The sequence below is a fragment of the Apodemus sylvaticus genome, chromosome 4 (assembly GCF_947179515.1).
Source record: "Apodemus sylvaticus chromosome 4, mApoSyl1.1, whole genome shotgun sequence".
In the NCBI taxonomy this organism is placed as follows: domain Eukaryota; kingdom Metazoa; phylum Chordata; class Mammalia; order Rodentia; family Muridae; genus Apodemus; species Apodemus sylvaticus.
In genome coordinates, this window is record NC_067475.1 from 138,285,458 (window position 1) to 138,301,821 (window position 16,364).

General features: G+C 38.5%; 1 protein-coding gene across 1 annotated transcript in view; it reads left to right on the forward strand.

Moving 5' to 3' along the window:
* LOC127683721 (EGF-like and EMI domain-containing protein 1) overlaps nucleotides 1-16,364 on the forward strand; it is a 625,358-nt gene that overhangs the window by 63,654 nt on the left and 545,340 nt on the right. Inside the window, 3 exon segments of the mRNA XM_052180974.1 lie at nucleotides 10,112-10,246; nucleotides 13,057-13,166; nucleotides 15,393-15,497. Of these exon segments, the coding sequence (XP_052036934.1) occupies nucleotides 10,112-10,246; nucleotides 13,057-13,166; nucleotides 15,393-15,497 (350 nt within the window).

Consider the following 16,364-nt stretch of genomic DNA (forward strand, 5'->3'; position numbering starts at 1 on the left):
TTGGCCACTGTTTGGGAATCAGTCTTTACTTTGAGCTATGACACATCACTGTCTCAAGAGTTGTGTCAGTGTGCAGTAAGTACGTGGTTTGTGCTTGCAAATTGTTTGATGGTATGTCAACCGGTTTAGATAGAATGGATTTTTCTTTGGCCTTTTTTTTTGGAGTTAAAAAAATGTTAAGCTTGTGGAAAGCCGCCATGTCTTCCAAGTTTCCTCACACCTCCTTGGTGCTTCTCTTTTCCCTTTCTCTCTGTTCTATTTTGTATCTCTTACTTTTTTTTTTCTTTGTGCTCTATCCCTTCTTTGTCATTTCTACATTGTGGTGGCAGGGTTAAGATGCTGTGACCTGTTATGACCTCTGGGGAAGATGTGTAAGACAGTCTTCAGTAGGGCTGCAGTGTGTGGTTTTCATGAGGCAGTTGGAGAATAGTAAAGACATAGATCTCAGGACTAGAATTTCTAGTCCTGTGCACCCTAGGTTGGACCCAAGATCTGCATGTCCAACAAGCTTTGAGAGCCATTATTCAGAAAATTCCGTCTCTTACAATTTTAAAATGTAAATTTGAAGACCCCCTCCCCAAATATCAGAGTGTGGATCCTTATTTGGAACCTCTGTGTTTCTGCCAGAGATTGCAATCTGCTCATTGTTTAACTATTTTCAAGGAAGGACATGACAGGTTTAGTGATAACTTCCTTAAGCAGGTTTTTTTTTTAAGTGGAAACATTTATTACAAAGTATCTGTCTAAAATATAAGCCATCTTAGCCCTAGGAACTCTTCAACCTTAGAAAAGTGTCTTCACATAGTTATTAAGAACAATTACAAGCCTACTCTATTTTCCCAGCAATGTATCATATATTTAGATAAGCATTGCATTGTCATGGTATCCTACTATTGACATTAATTTAAGTTTGATAAAGAAAATGATGCTGAAGAGTAAGGTGAGGTATCTCCGAAGAAATGGTGAATTTGCTTACTATGAATTAGGAAAATTTTGCAGAAGTTATCCAGATCCCTGAAAGAAAAAGTGTATGACCCAGATTGGATAGCACAAGTGGTATTAATTAGGTCAACTCTTTCAAGAAAAGCTTGTGTTAGAGAGTCCTGTACATTCACTGTGTGCAGTGTTTCTCATCATACATTCAGATCTCAGAAATTGGCCAACTTTTTCTCACTTTGAATTTACATGTGACATACATACATATATATGTATATATTTATGTATACATATTTGTTGTTTGGAATTTGTAGGGAGAAATTTTCATTATATTACCTCAATAATTTTGATGAATCCATTTTTACTATGTTGAACTCAATCCTTCCAGTATAATTGAATTTCATATCCTTTGATCAATATCTTCTGCACTTTTTCCAAACTCTGGTGATTGTCACCCTACTCTGTACTTCTGAAAATTCAACTTTTATATTTTACATTTGTCCTTTTGTACCTGGCTAATTTTGGTTAACAGAGTGTCTGTAAGGTTCATTTGTTAGTGTTGTGACAAAATGACAAGCTTCCTATCTTATCAAAGTTAAACTGTGTGTGTGTGTGTGTGTGTGTGTGTGTGTGTATTTGTGTGTGTTTGTATGTGTTTGTGTGTGTTTGTATATGTGTTTGTGTGTCGGTGTGTACACATGCACATCTTGTATTCTCTTTGTTCATCCATATATCCACTCATAGAACTTGAGATGTCTGTGTCTCAGCAGTTGTGAATAGTACTGAGGGGAGCACAGTCCTCATAGCTCTAATTTAATGTCACTTCAGCACTTCTAGACCTGGACTGAGGCACAAGATTGGCAGGTCACATCATCCTTCTATTTTTAACTTTCACATTGTTTTCTGTGGTAGCTGTACTTCACCACCAGCAGTGCAGAGACATTCCAGTATCTCCACATTTTCTCCAACACTTCACTGTTACCTTTCATTTTCATGATAGTAGCCATTCTCATGCTTATGAGATGACATCACACTGATGGTTTAATTTGATGAATAGTGAGTTTTTTTCATATTCCTGTTGCCTATTTATATGTCTTTTGGAAAAAAATGTCTAGTCAGATCTATTATCATTTTAATTAGGGTATTTTCTGTGCTATTTTGGTGTTTGTTTTTATCCCTTGGGTTACTTATTGACCCTTTATTAAATGCGTGTTTTGAGAATAAGTCCCTTTTCCCATAAGTGACTCCTCTATCCCTGGTTGATTTCTTACTTGTAAAGAATGTCTTGTGTTGCTGTTTTATTGTTGGTCCTTCTTGGCTTCTGTTGTCTGTACTTCTGTTTTCACATCACACATGCATTGCCCAGGTCAGTGGCTTGGATCCAGCTTCTTGTCTTTACTTCAAATGTGCCAATATTTTCACTACTTTATTTATTCATTTATTTATTGTGTGCACATGCTTGCATGTATGTATGTCCATGTACAGAGGACAATTTGAAGTTGTCCATTCTCTTCTTATACTATGGGGTCTCCAGGGACTAAACTTAAATCATTAGGCTTGACAGTGACAGTGAGGGCTTTAAATCCTTAATCATCACAGTGACCCAGTTCTTTAAAGTGATCCAGTCATTTAAAGTTATATTTAAACCAGTGTAGTGTTGACTTCTATATATGCAGTGAGATAATTAAACTACATTCTGTATGAAAATATCCAGTTCTTTTATCACCATCTATTAGAGAGATTACCTCTTTACTGTTGAGTGCTCTTTGTATCCCTGTAGGAAACAAGCTGACTCTTTGCTCTTGAATTTGTGTGTGGCCTCTTTAGTCTGCTCTTTTCTTCTGTGTGATTTTCATGAATGCGTACATGTTTGGTCACTGTAGTTGTATAATAGATCTTGAAGTCATATATAGTGATGCTCGTAGTTCTGTTGATTTTGTTCAATATTGCTTGACCGATTTGAATTTTGTTTACTTTTTAGCTTTCTTTTGGGTCCACATGGATTAGAAGGTTTCGTATGTACAGCAGACCACTGTTGATTCTTCCACATCAAAAAGCATGCCTTATCTTCCAATTTATAAATATCTTATTCTTTTAATTTCCTTAGTATCTTATAGTGCTTGGTAAATGGATATTTCTTTTGATCAGAGCAAATCTTAGTTTTAATGGAGGCTATATAATCTGGGGGGCATTTTCATTAATAGTAAGCACATCTTAAGTTACCAATTTTGTACAAGTTGTATACTATTTGAAAATATCATTTAACCTCTTTTAGAAGTGAGTTTTATTATTATTATTAATTATTATTATTATTATTATTAACTTTAAAGACAGTTTATATTTGACTGTAGTATAGGTACCTAACAGAATTGCTGATACATCATACAAGCTCAGAGAAATTTTGGAGAGTGAATTCATGAATTTTTCATCACAGGGTCTTCAAAGCATGTGATTTCTATTAAGTCTGAGTTAACTGATACTGCTGTTTATGACATGAGGTTGAACATACATTAGTATTAAGAGCCATGTTTTAGAGAAAGAAAATAGATCATATAAATCAGTCTTCATAAATAACTCCTCAACATTGTCCATGGAGATGGGGAAAAGTCAGGTGAGCAGCTGGAGGAGGAGTCAGCAGACAGATACAGATGTGACACAGGGATGGTTAGCTGGGCTTCTCTAAGTGACATGGCTCTATTTTCTGTTTGGGAAAATGGGGCTTGGAAACAATGTGCCCTGTAGGAATTTAGCTAGTGAAGCCCTTAAGTCAGATGGATATTAACAGGGATCAAGAAGGCTGAGTTGGGGTGGATTAACTAGAAGGAACTGGGCATAGACTAAATGATAGAGGTCTGTAGCCTGTGTGGTCAGGGTGAGATTCACAAGGCTCTTTTCTCTGAAGTAGCCAAATAAGTAAGGCAACTAAATGCTTACAGTTTCCTTTTAATTAATTAAATCAGTGGAGTGACTTAGATTTCCTGGGGATCTAAAGTATGCATAATACATCTAGGTGATTACAGATTTAGTCAAAACAATTTAAAGATATTCACAGATACTGAATTTTTTATATAGACGATTTGATTTTGAATTGTGAGGTGATCATTTAAAAGGAAGGAGAAGTGCATTGTTAGCCTGTTATATCCTGGATCGATGGGGACCACCCATTCCTTTTAAGTCCTTTATGCATCATTGCTAATAGATTGCCCAGGGAACATCAAATCTCATTTATAATGGTTATTTGAATATTCTATGTAAATGCTAATCTTCTGAAGACTTAGAGAAATCATTGTAGATTAAAATAAGAAATAAAGCTTTGCATTTGTAAGAAATTAATGATGGTTCTGAAATTGAGGGACTATTTAGTGCTGGGAGAAATAAATACAAATTGTAACATCTATCTGATGGAGTTTTGTTTAGATTGCTTCTGGTGATAAACCATCTATAATAATATAAATCGAGGCTGGTGTTTGCTATAAATTTGCAATGTTTAGCATAATTTTCCTTTGCACTTCATACTAAAGTGACACCAAGAAATATGAGATTAATAGTTAGTTATTAAGTGGAAATGACTTTCATAGCTGTAGTCATTTTTAGAAACAGTTACGTGTAATTCATTTAGGGAGCAGAGGAAATTAATTTGAAGCTGCAGAGATATCCAGCTCGTGACAACAAAACAGGGAGTGCACACAGTAATAAACTTCAGAAACATAGGGTGCAGTCCTTCCTAAGCAATCCTTTGGGTTGCTCCGTTGTCTTAGGCGCTCTTTAGACACCTTGCTATTATCTATGGACTCCGCCATGCTCTACTCTAAGCCGGAGGATGAGGAAGGCCAACGCCTGCTCTCCAGTTATGTCATAGTATGAAGGAGCACAGGCTGGGGCATACCTAAGGGGATCGAGGGTCAGAGGCAGCAGCAGCAGTGTGCTGCCTTGTTATTAATTTTAATTAGTGTTTCCATTAGGGAGTGTCACTTTAAGTTCTTCTTTGAAAGAAAATGACACACATTATCCACTTTCATCTGTTTCACTATGTGGCAAATTAGTAGCGATGTAAAAATGAGATGTTTTAGATTGTTATTTCTTTGAGAAATTTATTCTCAGTTTATTAATGTGATAAAAATCTACACCTATAAAAATCCAACTTATAGCTAAACGTGGATTCTCTGTCGTGTATTGCTCTGAGCCCTTCTTATGCATTAAATGATTTGTACATCTGTATTACTGGATCCCCTTAAAGGCCAAATAGTCCAGCCATTTATTTGGGACCAACCAATGAACATCCTCTTTATATCACCATGTAACTAAGTTGTAAATATTGATATTTTAGTTTGAAGCCAAAAGATCACATTTAAGAATTAGAAGGTAGGTTCGAACTCTCTGTCAAAGTGTTATTTTAAGAATGTATTTAGAGGTTCTACTTCATAAGATATCTGTCAAAGCTAGGTGAAATATTTTAAAATACTTACAACAACAACAATAACACCTGAACATTTGGAAACAAAGTTAGGTCTTCTGGTAGACCAGAGCAGAGATTGGTGGTGGGGTGGCACCGTGCAATGGAGTACTGGGACTCAGTGGGGAATTACTAGGGCATGAGTGTGGATCTAAGCAGAGGTGTCCCTGAGTTAACTAAGGAGGAGTATGAGGATAATAATTCTTCAGAGCAAGCTTACATGGAACAGACTCTACTTTCTGTCTGTTCCCTTCTCATGGGAGCTGCTAAGATGTTTAGCTCCATAAGACTGACACTTGGTTCTAGATAAGGTAGCAAGGATGGCGGGGAAGGGAACTGTTCACACCAGGTAGCCATGCTGACTTGCAGAAATTCTCAGTGCGCTGGTGTACAACACAGGGCTATTTGTTTACTTATCTAATCAATAAGTTATGTCAACTTGCTGCCCATGTTCCCCTCATTACACATCTTTTGTTAATTATAAAGTCACTTGTTAACTTATTCCAGTTCAGTTTAAAGCCTATGTGTGTGAATCCATGAATGAATGAATACAGATACATCTTTATTTAGCCTTCCATGCCAGCCTCAACATCTGGTTCCTCCTCTGCCATTACAAACTAGAATGATAACTTCAATAGCACCCAGGACCCAAGGAGGACGATAGAAGGGTTTGTTGTTATCTGTGTCTGAGACATCTCTTTTCTCTCACATGTTTTCCTAACAGGCCTGGCTTTTGAGTTGGGAGAGGAAGGGAGGGGTGTCAAAGGATTCTGGGACTCTGCCAGGGATTAAGAAGGTACCTTAAAGTGCATTAGCCTGAAGTTGGTGATTTGTATATTTCATGGCATTCAGGTGACCCCCAGACAAGGGTAGGATTTAGTTAGACATTAATACTGCCTAACTCTTATACATGATGGTGGGTAAGCCTTTATTTTACCAATTTAAGTCCAACTAGACAGCCAATGTGACAGCTTTCTGCCTCATTTGTACTTTGGCTTAAAATACTATGAAGTGAATTGTCCTTAACCAATAACTGTGAGCAATTAATAAGTCTCCCTAATTATTTTTGAGGTCAGTTTGCCTATATTATTAGTAGTTTGGTGATGTGTCCTTTACTGGCTAGCCCTCCTAATGTGTCTCAATTAATCATCTCCTGGTCAGTACTTTATGAGACATGACATACATCCAATGTCTTATTTTGTGGAATGTTTCTGAAACAATCCATTATGTGTACAGGTACAAAATAAGTAACTTTCAAATGAGTTGATAGAAAGAGATGTTGGACATTGGAATTCAATGTGAACTTCTGTGTAATGCATTCTATTTTTGATAACAAAATATCAGACCTTTGTGCTCATTCCAATGGAGTTGCTTTGCTCATAAAAATCATATAAGAGTAAATAAAGATGTATTTGTATTCATATATATATGAATATATGTATCTCTATAGAGATGGATATATTATATATAATATATGAAATATATTACATACTTGTATATATGTGTCCATATATTCATATATATGTATGTGTGTGTGTATACACAAGTATACTTATGTCCTTTTTATTAGCAGATTTTTGTTTTTGTTTTTTAAGACAGGGATTTTCTGTCTAATGGAAACATAACTGTCCTGGACTCATTTATGTAGACCAGACTGGCCTCAAACTCACAGAGATCTGCTTTCCTCTGCCTCTAAAGTGCTGGGAGTAAAGGTATATGCCACCATGCCTGCCTAGCAGATTCTTAAAAGCTAAGCATTTCTTTAGCCTTGCTGCCCAGTTCTCTATGATTTTAACAATGTCTGTCTTAGGTGCAATTTTTATACTTCCTTTGTTATTTCTGCATTTATTTTAAGGATTCAACTGTGTTATGCAAATGCATAAATGATGTTCAGGGGTTGGCAATGACAAATCTAAACAATCACCTCTTAGAAATGTGTGTGGCTGTGAGAAATGAACTGTGAGGTCTCATGGTGCTAATGAAAGGAAACAGTGGCCAGTGTGGGCGGTGTCACTGAGTCATCTTTGGGCACATGTTTACACATTTGTTTATTAAGTTTGCATCCCCATGCAAGTTCACAGGGATTTTTTAGGAGCTGATTATAACAACTCAGATGAGTTCATTTCTTCGTTAGCTGACTGTGAGTAGGATCCCAGTTGTCAAATGAGCTGAGACTGGGAGTAAGGTAGACTGGGTCAGAATGTTGACTTTCTGGGATCAGGAACATCAGAGTTGGACTAATCCTTCACCTTCTCAGTTTGTGCCAGTATGTGCCTTGTAAAAGGCCTTGAAGGCATGGAAAGCATGAGCCCTTTGCCCAGTTTGCTATTATAATTAGTATTATTCTAAATGAAGACTACTTTGAGCCAGAAAATAGGTTGATACCAAAAGAATTCTTAAAACTCACAAAAGCTTCTAAGTGATATTGATACTTTATGGAGATTATCAGTATATTCTAGTCCTAAATAAAGTCCTATGAGTCTGGACCAACTTTTTTATTAGATATTTTCTTTATTTACATTTCAAATGTTATCCCTGTTCCTCATTTCCACTCTGAAAACTTCCTATCACATCCCCCTCCCCCTGCTCACTAACCTACCCATTTCTGCTTCCCTGTCCTGGCATTTCCCTACACTGGGGAAATAAGAATTTGTAGGGTCAAGAGCCTCTCCTCCCTTTGATGTCCAAAAAGGCCATCCTCTGATACATTTGAAGCTGGAGCCATGTGTACCTCCATACCCTCCATATGTACTCTTTCGTTGGAGGTTTATTTAGTCCCTGGGAGCTCTGGGGGAACTGGTTGGTTCATATTGTTGTTCCTCCTATGGGATTGCAAGCTCCTTCGGCTTCTTGGGTCCTTTCTCTAGCTCCTCCATTGGGGTCCCTCTGCTCAGTTCAATGGTTGGCTGAGAGCATCCCCCCTATGTATTTGTCAGGCACTGGCAGAGCCTCCAAGGTGACAGCCATATCAGGCTCCTGTCAGCAAGTGCTTGTTGGCATCCACAAGAGTGTCTGGGTGTGACAAAGGCTCTATGTCTATAGTGGGATCCTACAGTGTGATGTTCTTCTTCATTGCCAAAGGCCTTTTGACCCACGCCTTTTCCTTCCCAGGTAGCTTTATAACAGAAGCAGGAAGCAAGCCTTGACAGGGAAGTTGAAAATTATTTGTGTTTAAACAAACATCACATTACATGATAAAATCCAGCCAAACATACAGATGGAAAATACTGCTCAGATAGGAGTTCCTGGAAAGATTGAAGTTTTTTGATGAACCGGTTTGCTTTACCTTTATGGAAGTTGTGAATTCTGACATTCTTTTCCTTTCTAAGCTTTGGCTCAAAAAAAAATTCAGAATTTAATATACAACTTAATGATCTTAACTACGTGGGAATGTAACAACTTGCATATCTCTAAGATGTTCTTGATCTGCAAAATCTATTTCAGTTTTCTCTCTTCCTGGTCTTCAATACCAAAAATATTTGACCTTAATTGACAAATGATAATTGTACACTGCTATGAAGCCTGAACTTTTCAAGAACATTGCCCGACTTTTTGTCTGTCACTTTTAAAAAGAGATTTATTTATTTTATGTATATGTATATGTGGTTTTTTTGTATATGAGTATGTTGTCTTCAAAAGGGGCATTGGATCTTGTTGCAGATAGTTGTGAGCCACCATGTGGTGACAACAATTGCAGTTATGGCCTCTGGAAGAGCACCTAGTGTTCCTAACCACTGAGCAACCTCCCCAGTTCTTCTCTGTTACTTTATTTTTCTTTCTTTTTTTTTAATTTTATTCGATATATTTTTTATTTACATTTCAAATGATTTCCCCTTTTCTGGTCCTCCACTCCCCCAAAGTCCCATAAGCCCCCTTCCCTCCCCCTGTTCTTCCACCCATCCCTTCCCACTTCCCTGTTCTGGTTTTGTCTTATACTGCTACAATGAGTCTTTCCAGAACCAGGGACCACTCCTCTGTTCTTCTTGTACCTCATTTGATGTATGGATTATGTTTTGGGTATTCCAGTTTTCCAGGCTAATATCCACTTATTAGTGAGTGCATACCATGATTGATCTTTTGAGACTGGGTTACCTCACTTAGTATGATGTTCTCCAGCTCCATCCATTTGCCTAAGAATTTCATGAATTCACTGTTTCTAATGGCTGAATAGTACTCCATTGTGTATATATACCACATTTTTTGCATCCATTCTTCTGTTGAGGGACACCTGGCTTCTTTCCAGCTTCTGGCTATTATAAATAGGGCTGCTATGAACATAGTGGAGCATATATCCTTATTACATGCTGAGGAATCCTCTGGGTATATGCCCAGGAGTGGTATCGCAGGATCTTTCAGAAGTGACATGCCCAGTTTTCTGAGGAACCGCCAGACTGATTTCCAGAGTGGTTGTACCAATTTGCAATCCCACCAGCAGTGGAGGAGTGTTCCTCTTTCTCCACATCCTCGCCCACACCTGCTGTCTCCTGAGTTTTTAATCTTAGCCATTCTGACTGGTGTGAGGTGAAATCTCAGGGTTGTTTTGATTTGCATTTCCCTGATGTTGACTTCGGATGGCAGAGAAACATCGCTGTTACTTTCTATACGCATTTCTCTAAGCCATTACAAACATTTTGTGAACAATTGACAGATAAGTGCCTATGCTTCACGCAAAAACCCTGCTCACACCTTCTTGTGTAACTGCTCATTTCTCTTTCTGTGAAGGCCAAATGTATGCAGAGAGGAGCAGCTGACCGTGGTAAGACTGTCACGCCCCTGCACCCAAGCTTTCATAGACACCATCCAGTTCTGGAGACAAGGCTGCTCAGGCCTGCGGTGGTGCATGGGATATGAACGAAGGTAAGGTGATGTCCTAACTCCTCTAATTGTTAAAAAACCCCAAACCAGAGGCCTTTATCCAGGGAGCTGCTGTAGGAAACCATTGGATAATTAAGGAAAACGGCCAAGGACAACTTACCAAGGAGATTCACAGTTCCACAGTTTCCCTCATCAGTGGGCTGGGTGCTTATTTTATGTTAACCCTCAATCACATGTGAACTATTTTTGGTTTTATGACAACAGTTTTACCTCAGGATATGATGTAGCATTGAAAGCTAAAGATCAGAGAACCAGCAGAAACAAGAGATATTGTGTTGCTTTGCTAAATTTGGCTCTGCTCAATCCGGGGTCTCTGCAGCTGTGAACCAGCATCTGACCTGTTCTTGCCATGCCGAAGCACTTTGATGCCACAGATTCTCTAACTTTACTACAGCCTTTGAGTGTGGATCCACACAGCAGGCTGTGAGCAGGGAGAAAAGCCAGTGTCCACAATGCTTTCCAAGAGTCCAGGCTTCAGGGAGACTTTATTTTTTCAAAGATTTAAAATAGTCTCACAAATCATATAAGAACCTTTTGATACTAATGTGTGCTAATGGGTTGGATTGTATGTAAATGAATCAAAAGGATCTAAATTTATGATAAATCTTAATAAGAAAGCGTGGTTCCGGGTTAATGAATTTATTAATATTATTTTCGGCAGTGAAATGTTAGCGTGTTTTCATTGTACAAGCATGGTAACAGTTATAAAGACTAAATACTTTATAACTGTAAATATATGTATATTTGTGTGCATATGCATATATGTATGTGTATTGATCCTTTAGATGAGTGCTCTTTTGGGGGTGTTGTTTTAAATTGAGAATATTTAATTGACAGTTAAGCAGAACAATTTCCCTATTTATTACTTGCTTTGTGGCCCTAAGTTAGATTCATATATTTCTCTGAGCTTTAGTGTGTAAAACTATAAAAATAGTGGCACACATGGTTAGCATGAGGAGTGCTGAACACATATTTTACAAATGCAGCATAAGTCTTGATACCCAGAAGGTACTCAAGATGTGTGTTAATACAAACCAGTAGCAATGAATTTATCACAAAATTAGGAGAATGCTTATATATGATTTTATTTATTAGAAGAGTGTGTGTGTAGTGTGTGTGTGTGTGTGTGTGTGCGCGCGTGCATACCCCTGTGCCATGGCGCACATGCAGTAGTCAGAGGACAGCCCCAGGTGCTGGCTTTCACTTTTGATGTTGTTTGAGTCAGGATACTTTGTTGACTGCTGCATGTGCTGATTTACCTGGCCAGTAATTTCCAGACATTCTCCTGCTTCTGCCTCCTGTCTGCCCCCTAGAAGTACTGACACTATAAATGCATTTCAGTTTTCATGTGTATTCAAGGGGATGAACCTAGGTCACTAGCTTGGACACTATGATGTTTCTCTAGCCCTAGAAATTGTTTTTGAAACAATTTATTTTATTGTTTTTCATTTAATTTTTTGTGTTACTCCAATGTAGTTTAATCATTGTAAATATTGATCTGAACCAAAGAAAATCCTCAGCCTTGTAGCTGTTTAGAATTGGGGAAAAACGAACATGAATATGTAACACCAGCTTTAACAATTCTGCTTGTGGCCCTGATTGGGAAGGGTAGCAATTTAGGAAAATAATTGGCAAATCGCCAAACATAACCTTTTTTTTGTTTGTATATACATCGAGTCATATTCTAATTGGACAGATGTACACAAAAAATACTAGGCAGTATTTCAAGATGTTGAATAATAGAATGCAATAAGTAATGTTGAAGCCAATAAACTCTTTGTAGCAATAAAGATTTGAAATAGAGGGGGAAGACTTTAGAGGAAGTGGAAATAGAAACTGGTTTTGGATAATGAAGGATTTGCACTAGGACTCAGGACAGTGTACCTAAATGGGAAAGAAGGAGCTAGAACTTTGGGGCTAAAGTATACTTTGATGTGATAGAAATCAGCATGCTTTGAGATGTTGGGTACTGTGGTCAGCAGGCGATTCAACACTGTGGTAAATATTCTGTTCCTTTCTCATAAAAAGGTCTTTGAACTCCTCTGTTACTGTAATTGCTACATCCCAAGTGAAATTTTGACATTGCATTTCTTAAATAAAGATTTTATTTATAAGTTTGTGTGTGTGTGCATGTGAGCATAGAGTGCATGTGTCTACAGAGGCTAGAAGAGAGTGTCAAATCACCTGGGGCTGGAGCCACAGGCAGTTGTAAATTGTTACAAATGGGCACTGGACACTTGAATCCCCTGCAGGAGTTCTGAGCCATCTCTGCAGCCCACATATACTTTTTCCTGTCATGTACTGTGCTCACTCTGGGGGCTTATACATTTTTATCAGTTGATTCCTTGCATTCTCCCTCCCCCAACTAAGGACAATCACCCTGTTTTGGACTTTAACTCTGATTGAGAATGCAAGCTATAGTGGGGCCAATATATAATGAACCTTTGATGTTAACCTGAAATGTATAAATCTTCTCTTTTAGGATTTCACTATTTTTACAACTTTGGATTTCACTCTTGATAACTTGAGAGGTCTTCAGTATAGTCTATGCTATCTGGGTATCAGGATAAACTATGCATAGGGTCCTTCTTAATCTTCATCAGCCTATGCCTATGTTGATTACATGTTGATTACAAAGTACACATCTATAGCTCTCCATCTTCTCATTTGTCTACCTCCCAATGTACGTGACAGGATTTGAATTGGAGTGAGGCCTTTTTATAACTGTGAAATGATCAGTTTGCCATCAGAGGAAGAATACCTTTCCCTGATTGATTTCCTGTGCTCTTTAGGATTCGCTACTACATCATCTACAGACATGTGTATGCCACAGAGTACCAGACAGTCTTCCGGTGCTGCCCTGGTTGGACCCGATGGGATGATGAACCAGGCTGCTTCTCCTGTAAGTCATAATTCTTCCTGCCAAGTTCTCTGTTACAAGAAGGGAATGCTACTGCTTCAACCATATGATAATTATCACATTTCAGCATCTTTAGAGGCACTGCAGATTCAGGGCATTGCTCTAGACCAGTGGTGCCCCATCTTCCTAGTTCTGTAACCCTTTAATAGTTCCTCAGTTTGTGGTGACCTCAACCACAAAATTATTTTTGTTGCTACTTCATAACTGTAATTTTGCTACTGTTATAAATCACAATGTAAATATCTGTATTTTCTAGTGATTTTAGGCAACCTCTGTGAGGTGTCATGCCCGACAGGTTGAGACCCACTGCTCTACACTAATGACTCACACTGTAAAATGGGGAAATGTGCAGAGAAAGCCTTTCTGCTAAGCATTTTAATGATGGGTTGCAGCCCAGGACCTGTGAAAGCTGCTGTGTACTCTGTCAATATAAAGGACAGTTGCTTTAAAGCCAGAAGGGCTTTCCTCGATGTCCAGCTCACTTGCCTGTTTGCCCCTTTCCCATATCATCAAATTTGTAATCCATAGTTGGTCCAAAAGTCCAGAGGGAAATCACTGTACTAAATCTAAATGGGATTTCTCAACATGGGCTTGTCATGATTAATTGCAGAACTCTGGAGGCAATGTACTTTTCAAGATGAGGGTTTGCACTGTTTACAAACCTCTGGCGATGGTATTTCAGAACCTTCAGAATACTGTGTGTGGCAGCTCTCAGGAGCAGAACCAGTAGCAATATACGGCTCACCAGGCTTTGAGAGGTGGTCAGTTCCATGAAGCCTCTATCTGCATTTTATGCTGATGGTGATTGGCAATCCCTTAGATTGCTCCATGGATCTAGTCATGTGGCAGCACCACAGCACAGTTCATCTCTCTTTCCTCTGTGTGCTGTAAGAGTTGGCCAGCATCCTGCTGCCTTTGCCTATGAGCTTTCTGCTCTTGAAATATAATAGAGAAGTTTTGTTGAACCAACTCATAGGGTTGAATGCTGTGTCAAGAGTATGTTTAAACTCATGCCACTGTGGCTGGTTGGTTTAACACTGGTGAAAAGATCTGCCCATAATTCCATCATAACTGTTATAAAGTCTACGAAATTGACAGCTCTGTGAAAAAGTCTTTATATTTATTGTTTAACAACTGCTCAAGTTCTTTGCCTCTGGTTAAATATCAGCATTTCATTTGATTTTTAAAAATCTTGTTTTAAAGACCATTTTGACCACAGTCTTTATGCCAATACTTCACTCACAATGTGAATACAAATAGTCTGGTGTCTTGTTTTTGTGTTTATTTGTTTTTTTCTTTTTGTTTTTTATTGGATATTTTCTTTATTTACCTTTCAAATATTTTCCCCATTCCAAGTCACCCCTTTGGAAGCCTCCTATCTCATACCCCTCCCCCTGACTCTATAAGGGTGCTCCCCCACCCGCCCACCCACTAGTATTCTCCAGCCCTGGCATTCCCCTACCCTGGGGCATTGAATACCTTCAGGATCAAGGACCTCCCCTCTTATTGGTGTCCAACAAATCCATCCTCTGCCGCATATGTTGCCAGTACCATTGGTCATTCCATATACATTCCTTGGTTGGTGGTCCAGTCCCTCCATGGGGCTGCAAACCTCCTCAGCTCCTTCAGTCTCTTCTCCAACTCCTCTGTCCCCCTATGCAGGAGTTGGAGAAAGGGACTTAAGCAAATTTCTTATTTATGACACCAAGACTGCTAGTGCTTTGTGGCTGATGGCCAGCATAGGCCAAATGCTAGAAAGCTTGGGTTGTCAGTGGAGGGCATAGATGAGTTATTAGTGAAGGTCATAGGAAGTGAAGCCATAATATGTCATTAGAGCATCAACAAGTGATCTGCTCTCAGTTGTTTTTGTAAATAGTCTGCACTTCTTTGGCCTTTTTTGGTTACCAAGTTCACTTGGTGTCTTATTAAAGGGTAGATTTATATTAAGTCATTCTAGAGGAGTTCTCAGAATCTAAATGTATGCAAATGCTTCAGGAATGTTCCTATAGATAATTCTGCAAGGATTCAAACAGCCAGCCATTGTCTTATAATGGCAATTTTCTATAACAATTTTATATATGATATCTTCTGGAGGAGCCAGAGGAAATTTCTAGATCATGTGATACTAACTGCACAATGTATACCTATTCTGATGGTTTCCTTTCTTTCTCCCACTCTTCCCGTCCTTCTATTGCACACCCCTTTTAGCTCTCTCTTCCTTGGGAACACACTTCAGTGGAAGGGAGTGCTCATATCAGGACACTCAGCAGTGCCTTTGTTCACAAGGGTTTCATGGACCCCACTGTCAGTATGGTAAGTCACCAAGAGGACTATTCTGTAGTGATTTAGCACCATCTGCCAGTTGTGTCATGATGAGTTACCTCTCTGGGAATTAGTGACCATTGAAAATGAGTGATCAAGCAGAAATCCAGACCCACAGTGTAATAAGCATAATAAAATATGCCTTGTGGTTTAGTTGTAAGTCTTCATTGTAAGAGTGCAAAGGCCATCGCAAGTAGAAGATGCTCTCCTTTGTAAAGAAAGTGTCAGGTGTTAAATATCTCGTGGAAGATAACTTGAAACTGCTGCTGTGGTGTTGTATTTTGTGAGATCTCTGTGCTCCATAAATGAGCAAAATACAATCAGCATGAACTTCTTGCTATGTAGAATTGACCAATCTTAACCTAATATCTTAAAAAACATTGCAAAAGCTGGAAGTCAAAGACGTGGATGGTTCCCAAAGCTTCAACACTTGTTAATCACCTTTTCAAGATTGGAAGCTTAACTGTTATTTAGACATGTACATATATGTTTGTTGTGTGGGGAGATTCCAGATGAGCAATGATTTAGCAGCTACTACAGAATGACGCCTCACTTAAATAGGTGATATGTGTGTCTTTTTTGTTTGTTTTTTTTGTTTTGTTTTGTTTTTTTGGCTACTGCTTGGCTTTTCAAATGAATCTAAACATATGACTTCTGAGGTCCCAGCACTCATGTGCTTTGGGCTCTTCCACATTTGAAGGACAATGCTCCTCCTATTTCTCATGGGTCACTTCAGAGATGTTCTTATAAATTAATTCCCAAACTCTTTTCTGAGTTGACCTCCTAAAAAATACATGAATGAACATGAAGCTGGTGGGTTTATGGTTTGATTGTAGGTCTGATTTTTAGACAAAGGTA